The sequence below is a fragment of the Odocoileus virginianus genome, chromosome 5 (assembly GCF_023699985.2).
Source record: "Odocoileus virginianus isolate 20LAN1187 ecotype Illinois chromosome 5, Ovbor_1.2, whole genome shotgun sequence".
In the NCBI taxonomy this organism is placed as follows: Eukaryota; Metazoa; Chordata; class Mammalia; order Artiodactyla; family Cervidae; genus Odocoileus; species Odocoileus virginianus.
The window spans coordinates 20074017-20098562 of record NC_069678.1 but is presented as its reverse complement, the minus strand read 5'-3'; the positions used below and the strand labels follow the sequence as shown (position 1 = coordinate 20098562).

At 40.2% G+C, this 24546-nt stretch overlaps 1 protein-coding gene across 5 annotated transcripts in view; it reads right to left on the bottom strand.

Moving 5' to 3' along the window:
- HSD17B7 (hydroxysteroid 17-beta dehydrogenase 7) overlaps positions 1–24498 on the bottom strand; it is a 41328-nt gene extending 16830 nt beyond the window's left edge. Inside the window, exons 1-9 of one of the 5 annotated variants that reach the window (XM_070467708.1) lie at positions 24274–24290; positions 23912–24034; positions 22041–22244; positions 20766–20858; positions 18001–18115; positions 12015–12209; positions 8606–8710; positions 7808–7864; positions 2159–2257 (exon numbers count right to left, since the gene is read on the bottom strand). In XM_070467708.1, coding sequence (XP_070323809.1) covers positions 2159–2257; positions 7808–7864; positions 8606–8710; positions 12015–12209; positions 18001–18115; positions 20766–20858; positions 22041–22168 — 792 coding nt within the window. In that variant the 5' untranslated portion in view covers positions 22169–22244; positions 23912–24034; positions 24274–24290. Of the gene's footprint in view, positions 1–2158; positions 2258–7673; positions 7767–7807; positions 7865–8605; positions 8711–12014; positions 12210–18000; positions 18116–20765; positions 20859–22040; positions 22245–23911; positions 24035–24273 lie in introns of those variants that run through there. The other 4 variants (XM_070467706.1, XM_020872863.2, XR_011487751.1 and 1 more) reach the window with 4 other exon arrangements.
- Positions 24499–24546: the final 48 nt, after the last annotated feature.

Genomic DNA, 24546 nt, shown 5'->3' with positions numbered 1-24546 from the left:
TATGACTCTGTCTTAGCTAACTTATTTGCTTCAATCTAATTTTCCAGCAAATTTGGAAAACTCAACAGTGCCACAGGACTGGAGAAGGTCAGTTTTCATTCCAATCCCAAAGAAAGGCAAGGTCAAAGAATGTTCAAATTGCCACACAATTGCACTCATTTCAAACACTAGCAAAGTAGCACTCAAAACTCTCCAAGCCAGGCTTCAACAGTTCATGAACAATGAACTTACAGATGTTCAAGATGGATTTAGAAAAGGCAGAGGAACCAGAGATCAAATTGCCAACATCCATTGGATCATCGAAAAAGTAAGAGCTCCAGAAAAACATCTACTTCTGCTTTATTGACTAGGCCAAAGCCTTTGACCATGTGGATCACAGCAAACTGGAAAATTCTGAAAGAGATGGGAATACCAGACCACCTGACCTGCCTCCTGAGAAATCTGTACGCAGGTCAAGCAGCAACAGTTGGAACTGGGCATGGAACAACAGATTGGTTCCAAATCTGGAAAGGAGTACATCATATTGTCAAAGTGCTTATCTAACTTATATGCAGAATACATCATGAGAAATGCTGGACTGGATGAAGCACAAGCTGGAGTCAAAATTGCCAGGAGAAATATCAGTAACCTCAGATATGCAGATGACACCACCCTTATGACAGAAAGCAAAGAACTAAAGAGCTTCTTGATGAAAGTGAAAGAGGAGAGTGAAAAAGTTGGCTCAAAACTCAACATTCAGAAAATTAAGATCATGGCATCTGGTCCCATCACTTCATGGCAAATAGATGGGGAAACAATGGAAACAGCGACAGACTTTATTTTCTTGGGATCCAAAATTATTGCAGATGGTGACTGCAGCCATGAAATTAAGACACTTGCTCCTTGAAAGAAAAGCTATGACCAACCTAGACAGTATATTATCAGAGACATTACTTTGCCAACAAAGGTCCATCTAGTCAAAGCTTTCGTTTTTCCAATAGGCATGTATGGATGTGAGAGTTGGACTATAAAGAAAGCTGAGCGCCAAAGAACTGATGCCTTTGAACTGTGGTATTGGAGAAGACTCTTGAGAGTCCCTTGGACTGCAAAGAGATCAAACCAGTCTATCCTAAAGGAAATCAGTCCTGAATATTCATTGGAAGGACTGATGCTAAAGCTGAAACTCCAATACTTTGACCATCTGATGTGAAGAACTGACTCATTTGAAAAGATCCTGATGCTGGAAATGATCGAAGGCAGGAGGAGAAGGGAACGACAGAGGATAAGATGGTTGGATAGCATCACTGACTCAATGGACATGAGTTTGAGTAAGCTCTGGAAGTTGCTGATGGACAGGGAAGCCTGGCGTACTGCAGTCCATGGGGTTGCAAGGAGTTGGACACGACTGAGTGAACTGAACTGAACTGAATTTTATTTTATGCCATTGCCTCCTCACAATAAGCTAGGCAGTCAAAAATGGGAGGCTGAAATAAACCTTACTCATGACAAAAATATAACAAAATTAATCCTTATGGGGTCAAAATAATTTTTTTCCACCTTCTACTATGTAACTATGTTTAATTTCATTTTAGATAACAAAGAATCTACAAAACACAGCACCCATGTTTCCAAACTCTGTACCCTGCCTCTTCAAATACCAAACTATTAAAACTAATAATTGTCACAAGTGGAACACAAAGGGAAGCTAACTTCACTCAGAAAGATGCTTTATATTTCATTCAACTTGGGTCACATTTCTTGAGCATGTGCCATGTGCAAGGTAACCTGCAAGGAAAGTGGTTGTAATCCCCTCCTTCACAGAGCTCCTTGGAGCAAGGAGCCCACTGCTGAATGAGTTCTACCCAGAACTGGCACAGGAGGTCAAAAAAAATCTAGCGTGGAAGCACCTGACCCAATGTAAAAGGTCAACATAAAAGCTGAGATCTTAAGAATAAATAGTAGTAATGAATCAGAAAAAAGATAGGTAAGAGCAGTTTAGGTGGAGAAAAGGTGTGCCAAGCTAAAAGGCAGGAGAGAGCAGAAAGAAACAAAAATAGACCAGTGTGATGACAGAGAGGGGAGACCCACAGAAGAGAAGCTGGGCAGCTGGTAGGGTGGTCGGGAACCCAGGGACCAGCCACCATCAGCCTCTTCGATGAAACAAAGGAAAGAGAGTCACCTTTTTGGACGTCACATAATTGCTTCCAAAGCCAGTGGTGGCACTCAGATATTTCACCAGGGGATTGAGAGACTCGGGCTTTTGGTGGAAAAGCCAGACCTGGAAAGGAAGAGGGTGTCAGTGACTCTTCTCTTCTGCCCACAGTGAGTGAGGCTGGAGGGGATTTTTAATCAGCACTTCAGAGAGTCCCAGACAAATTCTGACAACCCCCCTGAATAGCATCAGCTGATTGTGATGCTGGCATGCACCACTACTACAATTTGAAGAAAGAAAGAAAGAGCCCACTTAATAGTTTCCTTTGAAAATTTTTAAGCAGACGTTCCCGTATTTAACTGACTCTTCCCTTAATCCTCAAATTAAAGCTTAGGACATGTGAACTGAAGCTCACTCCAAGAGGATACTCAGCTGACACCACAGCAAAGTACAGGTCACTGATGTAATATTTAATTTTATTAATAGATGAGTAGGTACATGTACAACAATCAAAAGATGTACATGGTAGTCAAAACTCTTCCTCCCTTTCAGTTTTCTAGCCACCCAGTTCTCTCTGGAAGCAAGCACTCATGTTAGTATTCTGTATATTCTTCCAAAGAAAATGTATTTGGTTAAAAAAACAAATACATCCATTTCTCTTAGGCAAATGGAAGCAAAATATACACTATTCCACGCTTTACATTTTTTACTTGAACAACAGGCCTTGGAGATACTTTCAAACCAGTACATGAAAATTTCAATCTCTTTCAATAGCATCCTTCTATGGATGTGCCATAATTTACATAAAGTTTCCAACTAATATAGAAGTTTTTGCCAGTTTTTGCTATTACAAACATCACTGTGATGAATGATGACTAAATCATTCAATGTAAGTTTGAGGATATCTTATTTATCTTAAATAAGATAAATACCAAAGATGGCATTGCTAGGTTAAAGGTATGTGTATTTATTATATTGGATGATATCGCCAAACAGTCCTTGACAGAGGCTGTATCAGACTACTCTCTCCAGCAGTGTAGCAGAGTGCTCATTTCCCTAGACCCCTGCCAATACAGTATCAATACATTAAACTTTCTAATCTTTGCTAATCAGAGGTGAAAGTTTTTCATTATAGTTTTAATTTGCATTTCTCGAAGATTAGGCATTTCTTCATATGATTAAAAGTTTCAAAACTCTCTGTTCATGTCCTCTGCCCATTGTTCCAATAAGTTGTTTTCCTTGATTTGTTGACGTTCCTTAACAATTAAGAAAATTTAGTAATTTTAGTAAAATTACCAGTAAATTTAGTAAATTTTAGTAATGTTTAGTAATTAATTTACAATTAATCAAAATTGTAGTTTTGATTTGCATTTCTCTAATAATGGGCGATGTTGAGCACCTTTTCATGTGTTTGTTAGCCATCTGTATATCTTCTTTGGAGAAATGTCTGTTTAGGTCTTTTTCCCACTTTTCGATTGGGTTGTTTGTTTTTCTGGTATTGAGTTGTATGAACTGCTTGTTTTGTAAATTAATCCTTTGTCAGTTGTTTCATTTGCTATTATTTTCTCCCACCCTGAGGGTTGTCTTTTCACCTTGCTTATAGTTTCCTTTGCTGTGCAAAAGCTTTTAAATTTAATCAGGTCCCACTTGTTTCCTTTTGTTTTTATTTCTCTTACTCTAGGAGGTGGGTCATAGAGGATCTTGCTTTGATTTATGTCATCGAGTGTTCTGCCTATGTTTCCCTCTATGAGTTTTACAGTTTCTGGTCTTACATTTAGGTCTTTAATCCATTTTGAGTTTATCTTTGTGTGTGGTGTTAGGAATATTCTAATTTCATTCTTTTACATGTAGTTGTCCAGTCTTCCCAGCACCATGTACTGAAGAGGCTGTCTGCCTGATTGTATATTCTTGCCTACTTTGTCAAAAATAAGGTACCCATAGGTGCATGGGTTTATTTCCAGGCTTCTGTGTTGTTCTGTTGGTCTATATTTCTGTTTTTGTGTCAGTACCACACTGTCTTGATGACTGTAGCTTTGTGTATAATCTGAGGTCAGGAAGGCTGATTCCTCCAGCTCCAGTCTTCTTTCTCAAGACTGCTTTGGCTCCCCAGGGTCTTTTGTGTTTCCATATGAATTGTGAACTTTTTTGTTCTAGTTCTGTGAAAAATGCCATTGGTGATTTGATAGGGATCACATTGAATCTGTAGGTCACATTTGGTAGTATAGTCATTTTCACAATATTGCTTCTTCCTACCCAGGAACATGGAATCTCTCTCCATCTTTGATTTCTTTCCATCAGTACCTTATAATTTTCACCAGCTAGAATGGCCATCATCAAAAAGTCTACAGACAATAAATGCTGGAGAGGGTGTGGAGAAAAGGGAATGCCCTTGCACTGTTGGTGGGAATGTAAGTTGATACAGCCACTATGGAAGACGGTATGGAGGTTCCATAAAAAAACTAAGAATAAAACCACCATATGACCCAGCAATCCCACTCCTAGGCATTTACCCTGAGAAAACCCTGAGGAAACATGTGAAAAAGACACATGTATCCCATTGTTCATTGCAGCACTATTTACAATAGCTAGAACATGGAAGCAACCTAGATGCCCATTGACAGATGAATGGATAAAGAAGTTGTGGTACATATACACAATGGAGTATTACTCAGACATAAAAAGGAACGCATTTGAGTCAGTTCTGATGAGGTAGATGAACCTAGAACCTATTATACACAGTGAAGTTAGTCAGAAAGAGAAAGATAACTATCGTATTCTAATGCACATATACGGAATCTAGGAAAATGGTTCTAAGGGCAGCAATGCAGAAACAGACATAGAGAACAGACTTATGGACATGGGGAGAGGGGAGGAGAGGGCGAGATGGATGAAGAGAGTAACATGGAAACTTCCATTACCATATGTAAGATAGACAGCCAACAGGAATTTGCTGTGTGGCTCAGGAAACAAACAGGAGCTCTGTACCAGCCTAGAGGGCTGGGGTGGGGAGGGAGATGGGACGGGAGATTCAAAAGGGAGGGGGTACGTGTATGCCTACGGCTGATTCATGTTGAGGCTTGACAGAAAACAACACAATTCTGTAAAGCAAATACCCTTCAATAAAAAAATTTTTTAAAAAAGCAAGTGCTTTGTAAGCATAGGTGAAAGAGGGCTACATCTTTTGTTCTTTGCTTACACAAGGCCTCAAAATCTTTTTTTTCTTATTTTATTTTTTATTGAAACATAATGGCTTTACAATAGTGTGTTAGTTTCTGCTGTACAATGAAGTGAGAAGTTAATCAGCTATATGCTTATCAAGTTCTAGTGCTTTAGTTAAACTCCAAAAACTTTTTTGTACTGTTTTGTTTTCAACAGGATTTTATAATGAGAGCCAGGCATTTTATGGGAATGACCAGTGCATAAAATAAAATAAACTGTATAGCCTTTTCTTTGTGATAAAAAAAAAGAAAGAAAGAAAATTTAACCTTTATCTATGTTATGGGTAGCAAGTACTTTTCTTCCATTTTGTGGTAAATCTTTTGAGTATCTATATAGTGAGAATTTTAGTCATGTAATTTTTTTTTACTTTTATTTAATCAATTTTTTCAGTTTTTTAGAGTTCCTGGGAATAGTTAAGCCTCTGCACTCTTAAATTATTTTAAAATGTCCCCATATTTTTTCCAAGTAACTATACATTCTTACATTTATACATAAATCTTTTAGTTTACCTAGAATATTATTTGACTGTAAGGTATGAAGAAAAGATCCTATTTTGTTTTTTGGCACCATTTGTTGAATAAACCATCTTTACCCTTACTGATTTTCTGCATAGGTGATTTTCTGCATCACCTATATGCTTTGGGCCCATCCTAAACTTTCTATTTTATTCCATTGATCTGTCAATTCACATGCCAACACTACATTATTTTCATTAAGATGGTTTTCTTTAAAATCTTAAATGCTGAAATACACAAAGTCCCTTACAATAAGCCTTCTCTCATTTACTCCTGTAATTCCTATTTTACAGCTAATAATAAAAGGCTTAGGCAAGTAAAAAATGTGCCCAAGAGTTCACAGTCAGAAACTGGAGAAATGGAATTTGAACAGAATTACTATAATTCTACAGTCCACATTCTTAACCACTGTATTCTAGGCCACTCAAGCTCAGCCCATTTAAGGAGATAAAGTGTATTCAACCAAAGGTTGAAGAGATTCTTGCTACACATATGGTGTGCTCAAACCCTCATGTGTAGCCCCAGCATATACCATCATCACTAAGTGGTAAAGACATCCTACTCATCCACACTGAAGGAAATTTCAGCAGGTCACAAACTTTTTGAACATGACACTGGGGACCTGCCGCTGATCTTATCAAATTCAACCTATCCTTCAGAGCCCAAGTTAAGCCTGACTCAGTAAGCAGTGCCTGCTCCAACCAGTCCAGCCCCATAGTGATCCTCCGTTCTGATCACTCCTAGAGTACTTGCCACCAGATGACAGAATGTCTGATTTTCTTGTCTATTTTCTCTATTCATTTTTTTTAAACATGACTCTAAGCTCCTTAGCAACTGGAGATTCTGAATTTTAACTATTCCTACTCCTCTGACACAATATATACTTGACCTCTAGATTTGATTTTCAGTGTCGTAAACGTGTGGAAGGAGTAATCCCTAAACAATCATTCATTATTTTAAATGGCTTGACAAATATATTAAGAAATACGTAAAATTAGTTTAAAAGTACTTGCTTCTATTATCAATTTGTCTGTCTACAATAAATGCATTTCTTTCTGCAATGTTTACCATAACAAGAGTGCCAAGTCAATTCCCTTAGTGTTTTCCTTAATTTCAGTTCAGCTATGATTTAAGAATCTGTTAAGTATGAACACTCTAGTGATAGGCTCTCAGGTTTCTAAAATACAGAGCAAAAATCCTGAAGGAGCTAAGTGGAGTGAGGGAAACACACACACAGAACTGACTGTTAATACAGTGGAATTTCAACCAGATGGTATACAGCACAGAGGACAAATACATTTCATCTTGTATGACAATTCTCATGCACTGGTAGGGATGTCTTTGGGGCCTTCAGTTGAAAAATACTCAGAGATTCATTTATGTACAACAGAACAGAGTATCGTGATCCATTAGTAATGTCTGCCACTGATGAGGAAACACGTGCAGCCCATTTGCATGAGTGACTTAAGGAAACAAACCGGTTTTCTAATCAAGTTAATAACTCGGTTCTCTATTATTAATACAGGAAAAGAGAATCTTCAGATTGGGAAATGGAGCTGGACTTTGCTGCCTCTACTCTTGACCCCTGAGACACACCTTCTCCGTGGGAATCTCACACTGACTGCCCAGCCAACATCTGCTTTGCCTGCCCTTACAGCGTGGAAGGGAGAGCTCCGCTCTCCTCTGGCTGCTCATGCCTCTTGCTTCTACAGAAGTGCTGACCCCAGAACCACGGCACTCAGTGCCAGGAAACATACTGAACTTTCAAAGTTCACTCCTAATCATCAACATTTCACCTTATGACTCACCTTAGTCCAATAGGACCTTGCTTATTTATACAGAGCCTGTTCTCATCTTTTCTGTTACGACTGCTTCTAATCCAGTGAATTTACAGTCTACATCTGTGAAGTGAATACAACATATTAAAACTCTAGTAACATACCAGTGCTTCTGTTCCATTGTGAGGTGTCAACGTGAAAGCATTTGCAAAAAAGCGTAACTGAGAAAAAGAAAACAATAGTCATTTTGTGGTGGTTTAGAGTCACAAAAGTATTATCCATTTAAATGTTAAAAAAAAGACAAACTGCATTTCTTATTACAAAGAGCATTTTTTCAGTTTCAGAAAATAAATCTAAAGAAGAAATAATTTCCATCATTTAATCTCCATTACTCCAAGTCAACCACTTTCAACATGAAGGCATATGTCCTTCTCATCTTTTTTCCATGCCTGCCATAAACAGAAGGATATTTCTTCCTGAGCTCTACAAGGGAAGGACACTTCCTGAAAGCAGCATTTTTTAAAGAGTGCTAGAGGGATGCTCAAAATACAAACATAACAAACAAACAAAAACAAGATACTGTGATCATACAATGCACAATCATACCCTCCTTGGGAAACTTTAATGCACTTGACTATATTAAAAGCTCAGAAATCCAGTTTGATATCACTTACCACAGGTTTCTCAAAATTATATAATCATAGAACTCCTGGGCTATATGGTGCGTGATCAAAGAAACATTCCCTTATGAGAAGTGCACACTAAGATGGTGGTGCAGTGGGAGTATCAGGCAGGATGAAGCAGAGATTACATAGTAAGTAACATCAAAACTTTTGAGGGAAATGGACTTCTGCCACCTCCAAGTTCAGTTACTTAAAGCACTTCCCAACCCTTAAGCACATCTTTTTGGCTCCGACTTGAACAGCTTAAGGAAACTAAGAGAAGAAGCATTTACCACTCACCAGCCATATGATTGGCATGATTAACATCCACACAAAGGGAGGAAGGATTCCATATGTCAGACTGGTCAGCATCGTACCTGGGCACACGACACTGGAATACAGACCCTGGGAGCAGAAAGGGGGGCAGCAGTTCATTTCAATTCAATACACGCTGAGCCTACCTCTGTGCCAGTTAATAAAGGAGAAACACAAATGAGCCAGGAAGCCAGGCGTCAAGGCTTTATGCTCCAAGTTGTCCTTGAAGCTGGGTACACCATTTCAGTTTAAGAATCGTGTACTGAAAACGCACTATGAGAGGCACTCAATACGAATAGTAAGATAAAGTCTTTTATTCTCAAGTAACTTAGAGAACAAAGAGTAACCGAGCTTGAAGCTGGATGAGGGAAGTAGGACTGGTTACCCTTGGCTTAACTGAAGATCTGTTGACCAATCAAAACAAGCAGTTAGAGATAAGAAAGCCATGCAAAGAAAGTCTTCGCCTGAAAGAAGTTTCTATTCTAGTAAATAGACAGCTAAACCTCAAGTGTGTTTCTGTTTCCTGCAGGTACACAAGGCCCAGGGCTCTAGCTTGAGGCATCAGAGAGGTGGGTATGATTCCACAAAGACCTGCTCTAACTGAAGATCTTTAAATCAGGTTCTCAGCCCTGGACTCATCATTTTAGAAAGATCTGTTCTATAAAAAGAGTCCCAGTTAGCTCATGGCACATATTAATAATAGAAAGGGTGCTTGATGGTCTTTAGTAATCCTTGGAACACTGGGATTTGTTTTACTAGTTTACTTGGTTTAATTTTCACCACATTTCACCTTATTTTGATACTGACTATTTTAATTCATGGGCTTCCCTGCTGGCTCAGCTGGTTAAGAATCTCCCTGCAATGTGGGAGACCTGGCTTCTATCCCTGGGTTGGGAAGATGCCCTGGAGAAGGGAAAGGCTACCCACTCCAGGATTTCAGCCTGGAGAATTCCATGGAGTGTATAGTCCATGGAGTTGCAAACATGAAGTCAGTTGGACATGACTGACTCACTTTTTTTCACTTTCATTCATATTTTTATTACTTTTAACTTTTTTCTTTTTTCTTTTTCCTTTTAAACAAAAATAGAAAGTGCCAGGATAGCACAGTCAGTTCGGGGGACAGAAAGCACCCTGAGGGTCAGAAGCTAGAAGGCTGGCTTCCTTTATTCACTGCTGCAGGGCCTGGTGGTGCCTGACGTGGATAATTTAGACCTGAAAATCCCCTTGATTTACCAGCAGTCCTCTGAAAACAGTCAGGAACTTCCAGACCAAAAATTCTTTCCAAATATTTTGCCCCAAAGATAGCTAAGAATAATTTCTTATTCTGGGAACTAGCCAGGGACAGTTAGGACCTATTCAGCCCTAAATGAAGACATCTGTGAACTAAAATCCAGGGCTTTCAACACACACGACTTTCTGACATTGAGCAACAAAAGAAACAAGCAAGGAGGCCATCTTATCTAAACTGGAGTTCCTTCACACATTTGATCTGAAGGAATGAGCCTGACGACCCTGAGTATTTCTCAAGGCTGTGTGAGGGGAGGGGACATTCATGGACAGGGATCCAACATTTCTAGTCATACAAGTCTTCCAAGGGAGGCAGTTCTTTCTCAGCTACTTCTTTCTTCATAAAAGCCAAGGTAGAAACATCACGAGCTACAAACCAATCACACAGATTTTAAAGGAGGTGGCAGCATTAGCTAAATCTTTTTTAAAAAAGATGAAATCCCAAAACTTGACAATGGAGACAAGCAAAATTTCAGAGCTTTTTTAATGAAAAAAGAAGCTAAATCCACTCTGACCTTATCCCTAAAAGGGAGTTTCCAGAGGACAAGCGGTTATGACAAGTTTTTAAACATCCCAAGAAATCTCAGGAGGAGACTTACAAGTGGACCAACACGCTGAGCCTGAATAATAATAACAACAGCCAACAAACAAACACACGTAAGCACACGGGTGAACAGCTGCAGACCGCATGACCAGACACTACACCCATGAGCACAGAACCACACAGTCACCTTCACACACATGCACACAGACCCACAAACCCACACATGTGCGTGTGGCTAGGCACACCCACGCATGCATGCACGCACATAAGTACACACACCTCCCACACACGTCAGGTACATACATATACGCACGCACATTCTAACACAAAGCATTGTTGTGAATGCTTCATACCACTCCAATCACTCAATCTTCCCAGCAAATCTATGAGGCAAACAGATTCTCAGATGAGGAAACTGAAAGTACAAAGACATTAAATAATCTGTCCAAGGTGACAGAGCCAGGATTCAAAAGCAGATCTAGAGAATACGCATAGCGTCTACTTTTAAACCATCCTCCTCACTAACAGCCAGTTCTCAGAAGTGAGAATTCCAGCTGATGAAGGTCTCCATTCCAGAATCAACCAGGTCTAGACCATTACATAAGGTTTAGACTGCTGTATCTAACAGATGATCGAAAACAGTCCCTTAAGGGCAAATAGTTTCTGCATGGTCTTTTTATTTCTCCTTTCTCCTCAATTCTAAGCCTGGGTCAGTACCCTAAAAATGGTCAGTTTTTGTAAATATTGTTGGAATTAAATTTCTCCCCAGTTCCACATTCAAAAAACACAGTCAAAGCAAACAAAGGAAAATGCCCACAGGAGAGACTGGAGATTTCCAGTTAAAATTTTGGACCTGGGCAAGAGGAACATACAAAGAAGCCCCAAGTTCCAGACCTCAGAGGCCACAAGAAGCCAGCACGTCTGACGAGGGCTGCTCTCTAAACCCAGTCGTCACAAAGGCAGAGCTCGGCAGCCTCACCAAAGATCCCCGTTCTCCAAGGGCCTTCTAACTACCAACGGTCCTGTAACACTGGACAAAGCAAACGCTGGGTGGCAGCATGGCTTAATGGGAAAAGGCCAGGCGATGAAGTTAGACAGCCTTGAGCTCAGCTCTGAGCTCCAGCCTTTACTAACCGTGTGACTTCTGGGTAAATGACTTTAATAAGAACTCCAAACTTTAGTGTCCTCATACGAAAATGGAAATATTCAGACCCACCTCACTGTGATGGGAAAGGTATTAAATGACACATGGCAAATGCTTGATAGGAGCTATTGATATCATTAGTAGTGTCATTCTGTTATATAAATTATAGCTCCAGAGGAGCTACAGACTGGTAAATGAACCCCCATATACCTATAAGTCCGGAGCTCATTATCTCTGCCCTAAGCTTCCTATACATCAACTATCAGTCTTAGTCATGTCTTACCTTGTCCTCACAGCAATCCTGCTCAAGAAACAATATTTCTTCTTCACACTACAATAGACAGCCAGCCATTTTACTAAGAAATCAGTGGTAGTTCAGAAAACACTGCTGCCATTTCCAGATCACTGAGACAGGCTACCTGCTGGTTGAAGTTCCTGTTCAAAGCCACACTCAGAAGGTCAATGGCATATTTGGAAGAGCTGTAGGGCTCCTGGCCTTTGCTGTGCTGGACATCCTCAAGGCTGAAATTAGATTTCTTTGCATTGCGAGATGATGTCCAAATGAGCTGAGATGGACTCTCACTGTGACACAGGAGAGATTCTAGCTCCTGAATCTGAATGAGGAATAAAACAAACAAACAAAAAAAAGTGTCAAAATATACTAAGGGATTACAAGATAACAATTTTGAAAGCAACATAAATGTACACTAGAATCGAACGTGTGTGTCATTGGTAGAGTGGGACACAGGCAAGAGGAGGAGTATAGACTGATCCACGTGGTAAGGGATTAGTCAGACTCAGTGTGAACTCATGTTTAGCTTAATAAAGATTCAGATGGTTACCTACAAAATATTTATAGATATTTATATATAAATGGGTTAGCATGCACATAGATATTTCCTTGAATTCCAGAAAAACATCCACGTCTGTTCCATCAACTACACTAAAGACTTTGACTGTGTAGATTATAACAAACTGTGGAAAGCTCTTAAAGAGATAGGAATACCAGACCATCTTACCTATCTCCTGAGAAATCTGTATGCGGGTCAAGAAGCAACAGTTAGAACCCTGTGTGGAACAACCGATTAGCTCAAGTTTGAGAAAGGGGTACAACAGGGCTGTCTGCTGCCACCCTGTTTGTTTAACCCATATGCTGAGCACATCATGAGAAATGTCAGGCTGGATGAGTTACAAGCTGGAATCAAGATGGGCGGGAGAAACAACAACTTCAGATATGCGGATGATACCACTCTAATGGAAGAAAGCAAAGCGGAATTAAAGAGACACTTGATGAGGGTGAAGGACAAGAGTGAAAGAGCCGGCTTAAAACTAAACAGTAAAAAAAGTAAGATCATGGCATCCAGGCCCCATTACTTCATGGCACATACAAGGGGAAAAAGTGGAAGCAGTGACAGATATCCTCTTCTTGGGCCCTAAGATCTTTGTGGATGGTGACTGGAGCCCTGAAATCAGAAGACAATTGCTTCTTGGTAGGAAAGCTATGACAAAGCTAGACAGTATGTTGAAAAGCAGAGACATTACTCTGCCAAAAAGGTCTGTATAGTCAAGGTGATGGTCTTCCCAGTAGTCATGTATGGTTGTGAGAACTGCACCGTAAAGAAGGCAGAATGCCAAAGAATTGATGCCTTCAAACTGTGGTGCTGGAGAAGACTCCTGAGAATCCCTTGGACAGAAAGGAGATTATACTAGTCAAATCTTAAGGAAAGTCAACCCTGAATATTCACTGGAGGGACTGATGCTGAAGCTCCAGCAATTCTGTCCTCTGATGCAAACAGCTGACTCACTGGAAAAGTCCCTGAAGCTGGGAAAGATGAAGGGCAGAAAGAGAAGAGGGCATCAGAGGATGAGATGGCTGGATGGCATCACAGATGAAATGGACATGAACTTGGGCAAGCTTGGGGAGATGGTGAGCGACAGGGAGGCCTGCTGTGCTGCAGTTCCATGGGGCCGCAAAGAGTCAGACATGACTGGGAGACTGAATAACAACACAATATGTCCTTGCTCTGCGAGCTGAGAGGGCCTACAAGCAAATGCTATCTCAACAGCAAGCAGCACCTGGTCTGAGTTTCTAATGCCATTCTCCAATAAAAGGAAACAGATCTCCTCAGAGAAATGTCTGATTCTGAGACTGGGATAGGAAATACATAACGTGAGTGTTAAACACCATGTGGTGTCAGGAAGGACATGCACAAAACAAAACCAGAAAGCCACAATGATGAGGCTGTGTCAAAGACACAGAAATTCCACAGGATAGAAAGCACAGAAATAAACCCATGTGCCTAAGGCCAAGCAATCTACAGGGGAGGAAAGCACTCAGTGTGAAAAGAAGGTCCCTGCAGTAACTGGTACAGGGAAAACCGGACAGCCACATGCAAATGACTGAAATGAAAACATTCTCTAACACCACACTCAAAAGTAAACTCAAAATGGATAAAAGATCTAAATGTAAGACCAGACACTATAAAACTCCTGTAGGAAAATGTAGGCAGAACACTCTTTGACATAAATTGCAGCAATATCTTTTTGGATACACCTCCTAGAGTGATGAAAATAAAAACAAAGGTGAACAAATGGGATCTGGTTAAACCTAAAAGCATTGCACAGCAAAGGAAACTATAAATAAAACAATAAATTTTAAAAATAAATATAAAAAAATACAACCTACAGAATGGGAGAAAATACTTACAAACAATGCAACCCATAAGGGATTAATTCCAAAATATACAATATTCCAATATATACAATATATAGCTTATTCAGCTCAATATCAAAAAACAAACAACCCAATCAAAATATGGGTAGATGATCTAAATAGACATTTCTCCAAAGAAGATACACAGATGGCCAAGAGGAACATGAAAAGATTTTTAACATCATTCATTATTAGAGAAATGCTAATCAAAACTATTAATACAATGAGGTATCACCTCACACCAGTCTACAAATAACAAATGCTGGAACAGGTACAGAGAAAAAGGAAACCTCTTAAACTGCTGATGGGAATATAAACTGGTACAGCCACTATGGAGAACAGTATGACAGAGGTCTACTAAAAACAGAGTTTCCAAAACGTACTTCAAAAAGACACATACACCATGATGCACACTGCTGCACTATTTACAATAGCCAAGACATAGAAACCACCTAAATGTCCACTGATAGATGAATGGATAAAGACGTGGTGTGTGTATACACACACACACAGTGGAATATTACTCAGCCATAAAATGAACAAAATAAGGCCATTTGCAGCAACATGGATGAACGTAGAGATGATCATACTAAGTGAGGTCAGAGAAAGACAAATACATGATATCACTTATATGTGGAATCTAGAAAAAAAAAATGACACAAAAGAATTTATTTACAAAATAGAAACAGACTCACAGACATAGAAAACAAATTTGCAGTTACCCAAGGGGAAAGGTGGCGGGGGACACACTACTATATACAAAATAGATAACCAACAAGGACCTACTGCATAGCACAGAGAACTATACTCAATATTGTGTAATAACCTATATAGGAAACAAATCTGAAAAAGAAGATATATGTGTATATAGACATATACATATACATGTATATATAACTTAATCATTTCTCTGTACACTTGAAACTAATACAACATTGTAAATCAACTATACTTCAATAAGAGTTTTCGAAAAAGATATAAAAGTTCCAACTGAAAGAGGTCCAATGGCCCAAGCTAAAATAATTCGAGTAAGAAAATAGTGTTTATAATTCAAAGGAGAAAATACATATCCATGAATCTGCATGGATGTAACAAATGCCTTTATTCAGCTTTACTAAGGAATAATAGGCCAATAAGTGGTTGAATAAAGAATTAAGTGGAGGAGAACAGACATATCTTCCTTGCAGAAAAACTCCAAATAATTCATATAGCTACTCCATGCTTAAGGCCGAGCACAACCACCTGTGGGCTACGCTAAGTGACTCTCCCCCAGACTACTATATATAAAGGGAAACCGAAGTAACCGCACACAGGAAACCCTGACAGACGCCACGTCAGGTCAGCGGAGCACAGAGAACGCCAGCCCTCGTAAGACACACCGACAGGGTGGGACGAGCCCGGCGCGCTCTCTCGGCGGTCCTCCTTTCAAACACACCTTTTCTCAGATCTAATCATGAGGGAAACAGACACATCCCAGTAAGGGACCATATACAAAACACCTGAGCAGCAATCCCCAAACTTCCAGGGCCATCAACAGGAAGGAAAGTGTGAGAAATGATCACGACCAACAAGAGCCTAAGGAGACTGGACTACTAAACGTAATGTGAGATTTCACTACTAAACGGGATGCTAGCACTGAAAAAGAATTATCACACAAAATTGAAGAAATCTGAATAAAGCATGGAGTTTCGTTAATAGTAATATATCAACATTGGTGCACTGACTGTGACCATCTACCAACCTATGTAGGATGTTAATAATAGAGGACACTGGGACTTCCCTGGTGGTCCAGTGGCTAATACTCCAAGCTTCTAATGCAAGGGGGTGCAGGTTCAAGCCCAGGTGGGGGAACTAAGATCTCACACGCAGCATCATGCAGCCAAAAGATAATAATAATAGAGGAAACTAGGCCTAGGGTATGCAGATACTCTCTCTGCAATAATTCTGTAAATCTAAAGCTACCCTAAAACTAGAAGTGTATTAAAGAAATATCTAGGAATGCTTCCACATCTTCAATGAATATTTACATCAAATCAAGAGAATCCATGAACATGAGATTAACTCAGTTATCTGGTTCCACAATGTGATACTGCACTGTACCTGGAACTTTACAGAAATTATCTCTAGTCTTTTAACAGCCGTAAAAGTTTGATCATTTATAATCAAACTGGGGATGGACCCACTCATATAATGCATTTACACCTGGACCTAGAATCCAAGTTTCTGTTCCACAAAGTGGTAAGATTCCTAAAACTAATTCAGAGAGAGTAGAAGGCATCATAAGCCTTCCTGTTATTTTATTTGATAAATCAATCCCCAAACCCCTGCTGTTAGGCCTACCTACATAAGGATACACAATGTTAAGTCATGTCACCAGGACATCTGTGAGAATTGTGCCTTTGGTCCCAACTCTCCTCTGCCATTCCAACCTGGATCACCCCAAAATACTATATTTCCTTAACAACTTGATTTTTTAAACAGTAGATTCATCAAAAAGTTGACAGATTATTAATAGTAACATTAACTTACCCTCTATCATTGCCAATTAATTTAATAATTCAAAAAGAGGGCAAAGAATGAGAGGATTATAAAAACATAAGGGATATAGTAGATGAATCTCTGAAGAGTTATAAAACATGACCAAATATGAATTCAATCCTATCCTGACTATATTTTAACTTTTATCATTGAAGAAGCAATACCACATTTTTTTTAAGTGCTAAAGGACCTAGAATGACACATGAATCTCACACTCACTCCTGATATTCTGGTACCCCAGTTCAAAGGGGTTCCCAACTTCATTTGTATCATTCTAGAAATAGATATATATTTGTCTATTTGTTTATACAAATGAGGTCACACTGTACATAATACCACCAGCTGTTTCTTCTCAATAATAAAATACTAATGGCTATCCCATCTAAGTGAAAAAGATCTTTCCTTTTAATGGTTTACAATATTCCAATGTTTATGTACATCTTAAATTATTATATTTATATTTACAGCTAGCCCTCAAAGAGGTCCAATTATGAGGGAAATTACATTTGAGGTGAAAAAAAAAGATCATAAATCTAAAAGTGTCAGAGATACAAATTCCATGCATCAGAAAGAGTTCTTCTAATAATAAAGAATTAAAAGCAACTGGCAACAGAGCTGGGCATTACTTAATCTAGATATTAAAGCTGTCTTATGAGAATAAATGTGAGGCAAGAGCACAGAACAACTTAGGCAATTTGCACATCCCTTGCTTAGCTTTATATGTATGCCTGGAATTATAACACATCAGTCTGGATGCTTAAGAAATCACATCAAGATAGTAAAAGATTAAATCAAGTACTGTCTAACAGTGTCTTGTCTATTACCCCATCCTATCTGATGACAACCCCAGTTGCAAAGACCATTTAGAACAGTACTTGTGCACTTTCTCAGTTCTGTTCAGTGTTTCTAAAAGTGTTTGTGTGTTTATATTTTACTTTCCGCTCTCTGAATTTGATGTCCAAAGGAAAAAATACACCAACAGGCTGCTTTAGGGAAGCAATGTCTTCAAAGAGTAATCACCCCCATTTAAACACTCAAAGATGTAATGCTAGCCATAAACTAATGAGCTTAACAACACAGCATTGGACATATCTGCACACATGTTTAGGATCGCAGCACTAACAGTTGGCTTACTAAGCCTAAAACATTTTTACCAGGATAAAGTGGCCAAAGACATTGGTTTCAAACACCTCCTGGAGCCCATCAGGAGTAAGCTTGTCATTCTGTGTCAGCAGTCCTTCAGCTGTGGAGAACATATGAATCACGTTTCTGAAACAACAGAAAACAACGGTATGACTTTTGAAAGCTTCTTTAACTGAAGATACTAGAGAGATACCCCCTCCTGCCTTCCACAACCCCCCAAATTTTCCTCGCTTCTGTAATAACAGGAACAGAAATACTTATTTCTCAGAGCGGGTTATTTTGAGCACTAAATCAAATGCAAAAATGCCTTCTTGCACCCAGTTCAACTTATATACTTATAGTTCATACAATTAACAGGAACCTGAGCCTCTCAAAACCCTGCTGCAAAAACTCTCTTTCCTTCATTCCAAATCAAGCTATTAGGTTGGTGAAAAAGTGATTGTGGTTTCAGACCATGAATTTTAAATCTTATAACTAGGCTCAAACACACCTTTATTGATCAAAGTAGGAACCATTACAATCAACACATTTTTGCCAATGAGAAGTAAGTTTGTTTATTCCTGTAGCATAAAAATACAAGCTTCAGGATTCCACAAACCCTTGGAAAGCATTTTTCTGCTTCCTGCTGGTTGTGGAAGTGTTTTCCTGCAAAAAGTTGTCTAGATGCTTGAAGAAGTCACAGTCAGTTGGCGAGAGATCAGGTGAATATGGTGGATAAGGCAAAACTTTGTATAGCCCAATTCATTCAACTTTTGAAGCGCTGGATGTGCAACGTGTGGTCATGGAGAAGAACTGGGCCCTCTCTCTTGACCAAGGCAGCTACAGGCATTGCAGTTTTATGTGCATCTCACTGATTGGGTGAACCTACTTCTCAGAGGTAATGCTTTTGCCGGGACTCAGAAAGCTGTGGTGGATCAGAATGGCAGCACACCACCAAACAGGGACCATGACACTTTTTGGGGTGCAGGTTTGGCTTTAGGAGTGCTTTGGGGCTTCTTCTTGGTCCAAACACTGAGCTGGCTGTTGTCAGTTGTCATATACAGTCCACTTTTTACTGCGCATTACAATCTGACTGAGAAGTGGTTTGTTGTTTTTGCATAGAATAAGAGAAGATGACACTTCCAAATGACGATTTTTTTGGTTTGCAGTCAGCTCATGAGGCTCCCACTTATCAAGCTTCTTCACCTTTCTGATCTGCTTCAAATGCCAAACTACCATAGAATGGTCAACACTGAGTTCTTCAGCAACTTCTCATGCAGTTGTAAGAGGATCAGCCTCAATGATTGTTCTCAACTGGTCACTGTCATCTTCTGACCATCGGCCACCAAGTTCCCCATCTTCAAGGATCTCATCTCCTTTGTAAAACTTCTCAAACAACCACTGCACTGTATGTTTGTTAGCAGTTCCTGGGCCAAATGTATTGTTGATGTAAGTTGTCTCCACTGCCTTATGAACAATTCTGAACTCAAATAAGAAAATCACTTGAATTTTCTTTTTGTCTAACATCATTTCCCTAGTCTAAAAAATATATAAGATACACAGCAAGTAATAAGTCATTAGCAAAAAAACAAAGTGAGAAGTGTGCATTAAAATGATGTATAACATAAACACATTTATTTAAGAATGTATTCCAATATCAGATAGCAAATTTCAACCATGCAAAAACCACGATACCCTTGCACCAACCTAATACAAGTCAACTGCCCTGGGGGAATAACAGCCACGCCAAGAAGAAAGAGTCTTCGCCTGCGCACTGATGTCTAACTGCTGAACAAAGGAACAAAGGGAAGCCAGCTTTTTTGTGATAGGGAATTCCTGAGGCACTGAATACACTAAGACAGTGATTTGCCGAGAGATCAATGCTTTTTTTGTGATAGGGAATTCCTGAGGCACTGAATACACTAAGACAGTGATTCGCTGAGAGATCAATGTAATAGGTCAAGGCCAGCACGTGATTTTCTGTGTGGGTGTGTGGGTGTTGAATGGCAGAAAAGTAAAGCAAAAGTAGCAGTTTAAGAAGTAGCATGAAGTAAGAGTAATGTCTATTTATGAGTAAGTATGGATGTGCGCAGTTGCTCAGTTGTGTCTGACTCTTTGCCATCCCATGGACTAGAGTATGCCAGGTTCCTCTCTAGCCACTGAATTTTCCAAGCAAGAATACGGGAATGAGCTAGTTGCCATTTCCTTCTTCAGGGACTCCCTGACCCAGGGATCAAACCCACGTCTCCTGCACTGGAAAGCAAGATTCTTCACCACTGTGCCACCTGGAAAGTCCATGAATAAGTACACTGGGTCACAAAAGAGATTTATTTCTTACTGTAGGTTGTAGTTAAACATTTTTGAGAGCCACTAATGTGTATTGAGAATCTCCCAGGAAGGTATTTAGCCCTGTACATTTCCTCAGCCTACTGGTCAGGGTACCTGACACATGGCTGAGAAATGCTTCTAAAGCTGCCTTCCTGGGTATTAGAGTCTCACTGACAACTCTGACTAGTTCTGAAATGTTTTAATGGATACAGTCAGGCAGACCAACACTGACCTGCCAAAACATGCAACATACTTGGAATATCTGGGGACCAAGAACACAGAATCATGAGTTGCAACATTCCTCACAAAGATGAAGCATGTTTCATGACATGGCTACAACATGTACTTCCTATCTTCATTCTTCCCAACACCCATTCATTCCCTCAATTTAATGGACTGACGGCAAAAGTAGCCAAATAATAAATAAACACCTTCCTTGCAATCAGTTAATCTAGAAGACAGAAATTACCTTGAAAAGAGACCACGAAAAAGTGCTTTGATATTTAGCTGTGGATTAGGCATGATCCCAGCATTTAGATATACATAGTCTAATCTCTGAAACCTGCAAGTAAAATCAAGAAAGAAGATTGTTAGTTATCTTTTAGAGCAATTAGAATAAAGAAGGTCCATGAAGGACAGAAAGCACAAAAAAGATGGCCATAGCAAGCTTAGGCATCAGTACTACTTTCTCAACACTTTTTATTTAGCCATGGTAAATACTTGAGTATTCTTTTTTTGATGGTGGCCTCAAACAGAATTTGGAGAGCTGTAATGGGTTTTGAAGTCAAATCTTCTCTGATCAATACTCCTTCCAGCTTAGTCCTCCCAATAAGGTACCACAGCAACTCTATTAAACCCACTCTCCTTCTGGTCTTAGAAAGGTTTTTGCTTTTTTTAAAAAAAAAATTCACATCTTTCCTCTTTGATAAGTAAAATTTATATAATCTTATCCATCAATGCTAGAATCTGAACACCAAGATATCCATTAGAGCAGAAAACACAGTAATGCAAATGGCTATCAAGCATAAATGAAATACAATATATTATTCTTCAGCCAATTCTTTTACCAAGAAGGCTTTCTTTATATATACTGAAGTTCATTTTACTGTCCATGGAAATAAAGAAGCTCTTGCTTATTACGGGCCTGAATTACAAAAATGCAATTAATAGTTTATTAATTAAACTAATTATTATTCATTCCTCTTAGAAGAAAAAAAAATGCCCCACCTTTCCAGAAAAATGCATTGTGTAGCTGTAGGCAATTTATTGTCCATTTTTTGAGAAGTTATATATCTAAGGACTCTAGCCCTTCATATACTAAACATTTATCAAATGTTTATTGTATGCCAATTACTGTTGGTATGAACAAATTTTTAGTGACTGGCCTGGGGAAATTTCTTCACTTGTCAATACCTACCTTACATACTTAATGGAGTCTTTTTATGTGAAGCAAAGATGCAAAAAATGTATTTAAACATCAAAGGAGTTACACTAACCTAAGACTTTACAACTGACTGCATGTCAAAATATGCTCATAAATTAATCTTCATGGAATGGTCATGATTATGATTAAGAATGAAAATATGGTATACTGAGGCACAATATGTCACTATACAGATTTCCTCAGTGTAACTTCTTTTTGCACTGCACCTATTTCTTTTATAGATTTTCCCATCCGTTCTTATTCTATTAGCTGTTGCATTGCACAATCACATGAGAAAAAAGCCATTAATACGATGCAGACCTTTGCTTGAGCTCCTTGGTGGCCTGGAACACCGACGGCAGGCTGCTGACATCCACCTGCACGATGGAGACCTCAGCAGCGGGGTGGGAGGCCAGCAGAGAGGTGCGGACAGCTTCTGCTTTGCTCATGTTCCTGCACGCCAAGCACAGGTGAAGCGCATCATCTTCTTCCAGCAACCGCCTGCAGAGAGCTAGGCCCACGCCACTGAGAGGACAATTCAGATCCAGAATGTGCATTAAACGAGATGGCGCCAAATAGAGGCAACTTCTCTCTGGCTCAGAAGACTGATTTTGTCAACTTGAGCCCCAGTGAGGAGTCCAGGTGGACAGAAAGCACTCAAAAACTAAGTAAAGAAGTGGGGAACCCTCTAACTCTGAAAGTCACTGGCTCAGGATGTCGTCCAACTTGTGTTTCTTTCATTTTGCAAAAGCTCAATGACCTGAATAACTGCAAATGAGAACTGTCCTTTAGTATTTAAGACAGAGTTTATCCTGTCAGTGGTTTTCATTTTATGCTGATCGTGGCACTCATGAAAATGATTCAGTACATCACCAGCAAGAGCTAAAAAGAGCATCTCAGCAGTTAGCAGTGTGCGTGTTTTACTCTGCTGTCCGGGTTTTTCAAGGGCAAGGGCTTGGGAAAAAAAAAAGGGGGGGGGCAAGGGCCCTTCTATCAGCTGGTATCATGGCCACTACCAGCAGCACCAGAAATTCCTAATTTAAGGAATGGGTAGCTTTTTCAGCGTAAGGTATAAGCAAATGGCAGGAGAGACACGTCCCTTTCAACTACTCAAACTGAATAACCAACAGGAAGATAATTAAGCGGAAGATAGGAAAAGGAAATATAAGCTGGCTACAAGGAAAGAGAAGTAGGGACGAATGCGTGCTGCGTGCTTAGTCACTCAGTCATGTCTGACTCTTGGTGACCCCATGGATTGTTGCCTACGAGGTTCCTCTGTCTATGGAATTTTCCAGGCAAGAATACTGGAGAGGATTGCCATTTTCTCCTCTAGGGGATCTTCCCCACCCAGGGATGAGTACATGTGTCAATGACCTCCTTCAGAAAGAGCATTGTGAAACCACACAGTAGGTGGGGAGAGGGGTCGGATCAGGTTGGTTGATAACAGTGAAACCCTAGGTAAGTGGGCTTTTTCCAAGACTTTAAAGCTGATTCCAGGCAAAGAGCCTTGCACCATGAATAAACCATAGTTATGTCTATTCATCCCCACTTGAGAATAGGCCTTTTCTATAAATATACAATTGCACATATCACAATATTTGTAAAAGGAACAAACACAAAATCAAGCATGGCTTATTTAAGCACATCAACATAGAAAGAACCACACTGGCTGTTACAGTTATTCAGGTGAGGGCATATTAAAATTCTGCCCATCACAGGACACCTGCCAGGTTTGTTTTAGTTAACATGGACATGTCTAGATAACTGAAAGCTGAACTCATTTTAAATGTCGTTTAACATAACCTCAGTCTTAATCCACCACCCTCCACCCCTCAAACGCCTCAATTAGAAAAATGGTTTGGTTAGTTTCATCCTCCACACACTGTTCATTGAATTACAAACGAAAAGTAAAACAGAGGCTGAATCCAAATACCCAGCCCCCAGACTAAATTACTCTTCGGCAGTATGGTTACTTGCACTCCTTCCACGCCTTAACAGAAAAGTTACTTCTCTCTGAGTCTCTGAAGAGTACTTATACTAGGTATCTAGCACTGTCTTACATGAGATATTTCCCCCGCGCCCGTATTCTAACGTTCTTGGACGCTGAAATTTATCTAGGGGCGGAAGTCTAGCACAGAAAAAAAAAAAAAACTGGGAGAGTACAGAAAGTATGGTGATCTGGTCTAATTTACCAGTGATGAGAAAGTCAAAAGTGGAAAGCGGGCGAGGTCTGAATGGGTAGAGTCACTTTCTCTGCATACCGACAGGATCGTCACCGAGACACGTCTCTGAGTGGCGCTCGCCTTTTATTTTCGCTGTCGTGTTTAATTGAAAGCAGGTTACTGAGCCGCTCACGACGCCGACAGGCCTGGTACCTCGCGCATAGCGGAGCCCAGAGAAAAGCCAGACAGGGTCTCCGGCCCGCGACCCCACCGAGGCAGGGTCAGCGACAGGGGCTCCTGGGGTCGGTCGGTGGCGGGTCCACCTGGCTTGGTACTTCCTGCTCCCTCGGACCCCAGCCCCGCCGCCTCCACTATATCGAAGGAGGTCTCACCTGCTCGCCCCGGTGATCAAAACCACTTTCCGCATGGTTGCGCACCCTGTGACCACGCGCCCCAAAGTAGGCACCCAGCAAGGCCTCTCACCTGCACTTAGACCCGTAACCCCGCCTCGGCCACGCCCCCGGGCCGTCAATCAGGGCCCGAGGGGCCCCGCCTCCCTTTCTCGTCACGGATTTCGCGCCGGGCCATCTTCCGTCGCTCGCTGCCTGCCAGCCGCTCACGGCGCAGGAGCCGGGATGGAGTGAGGTAGGCCGAGGGGCGGAGCC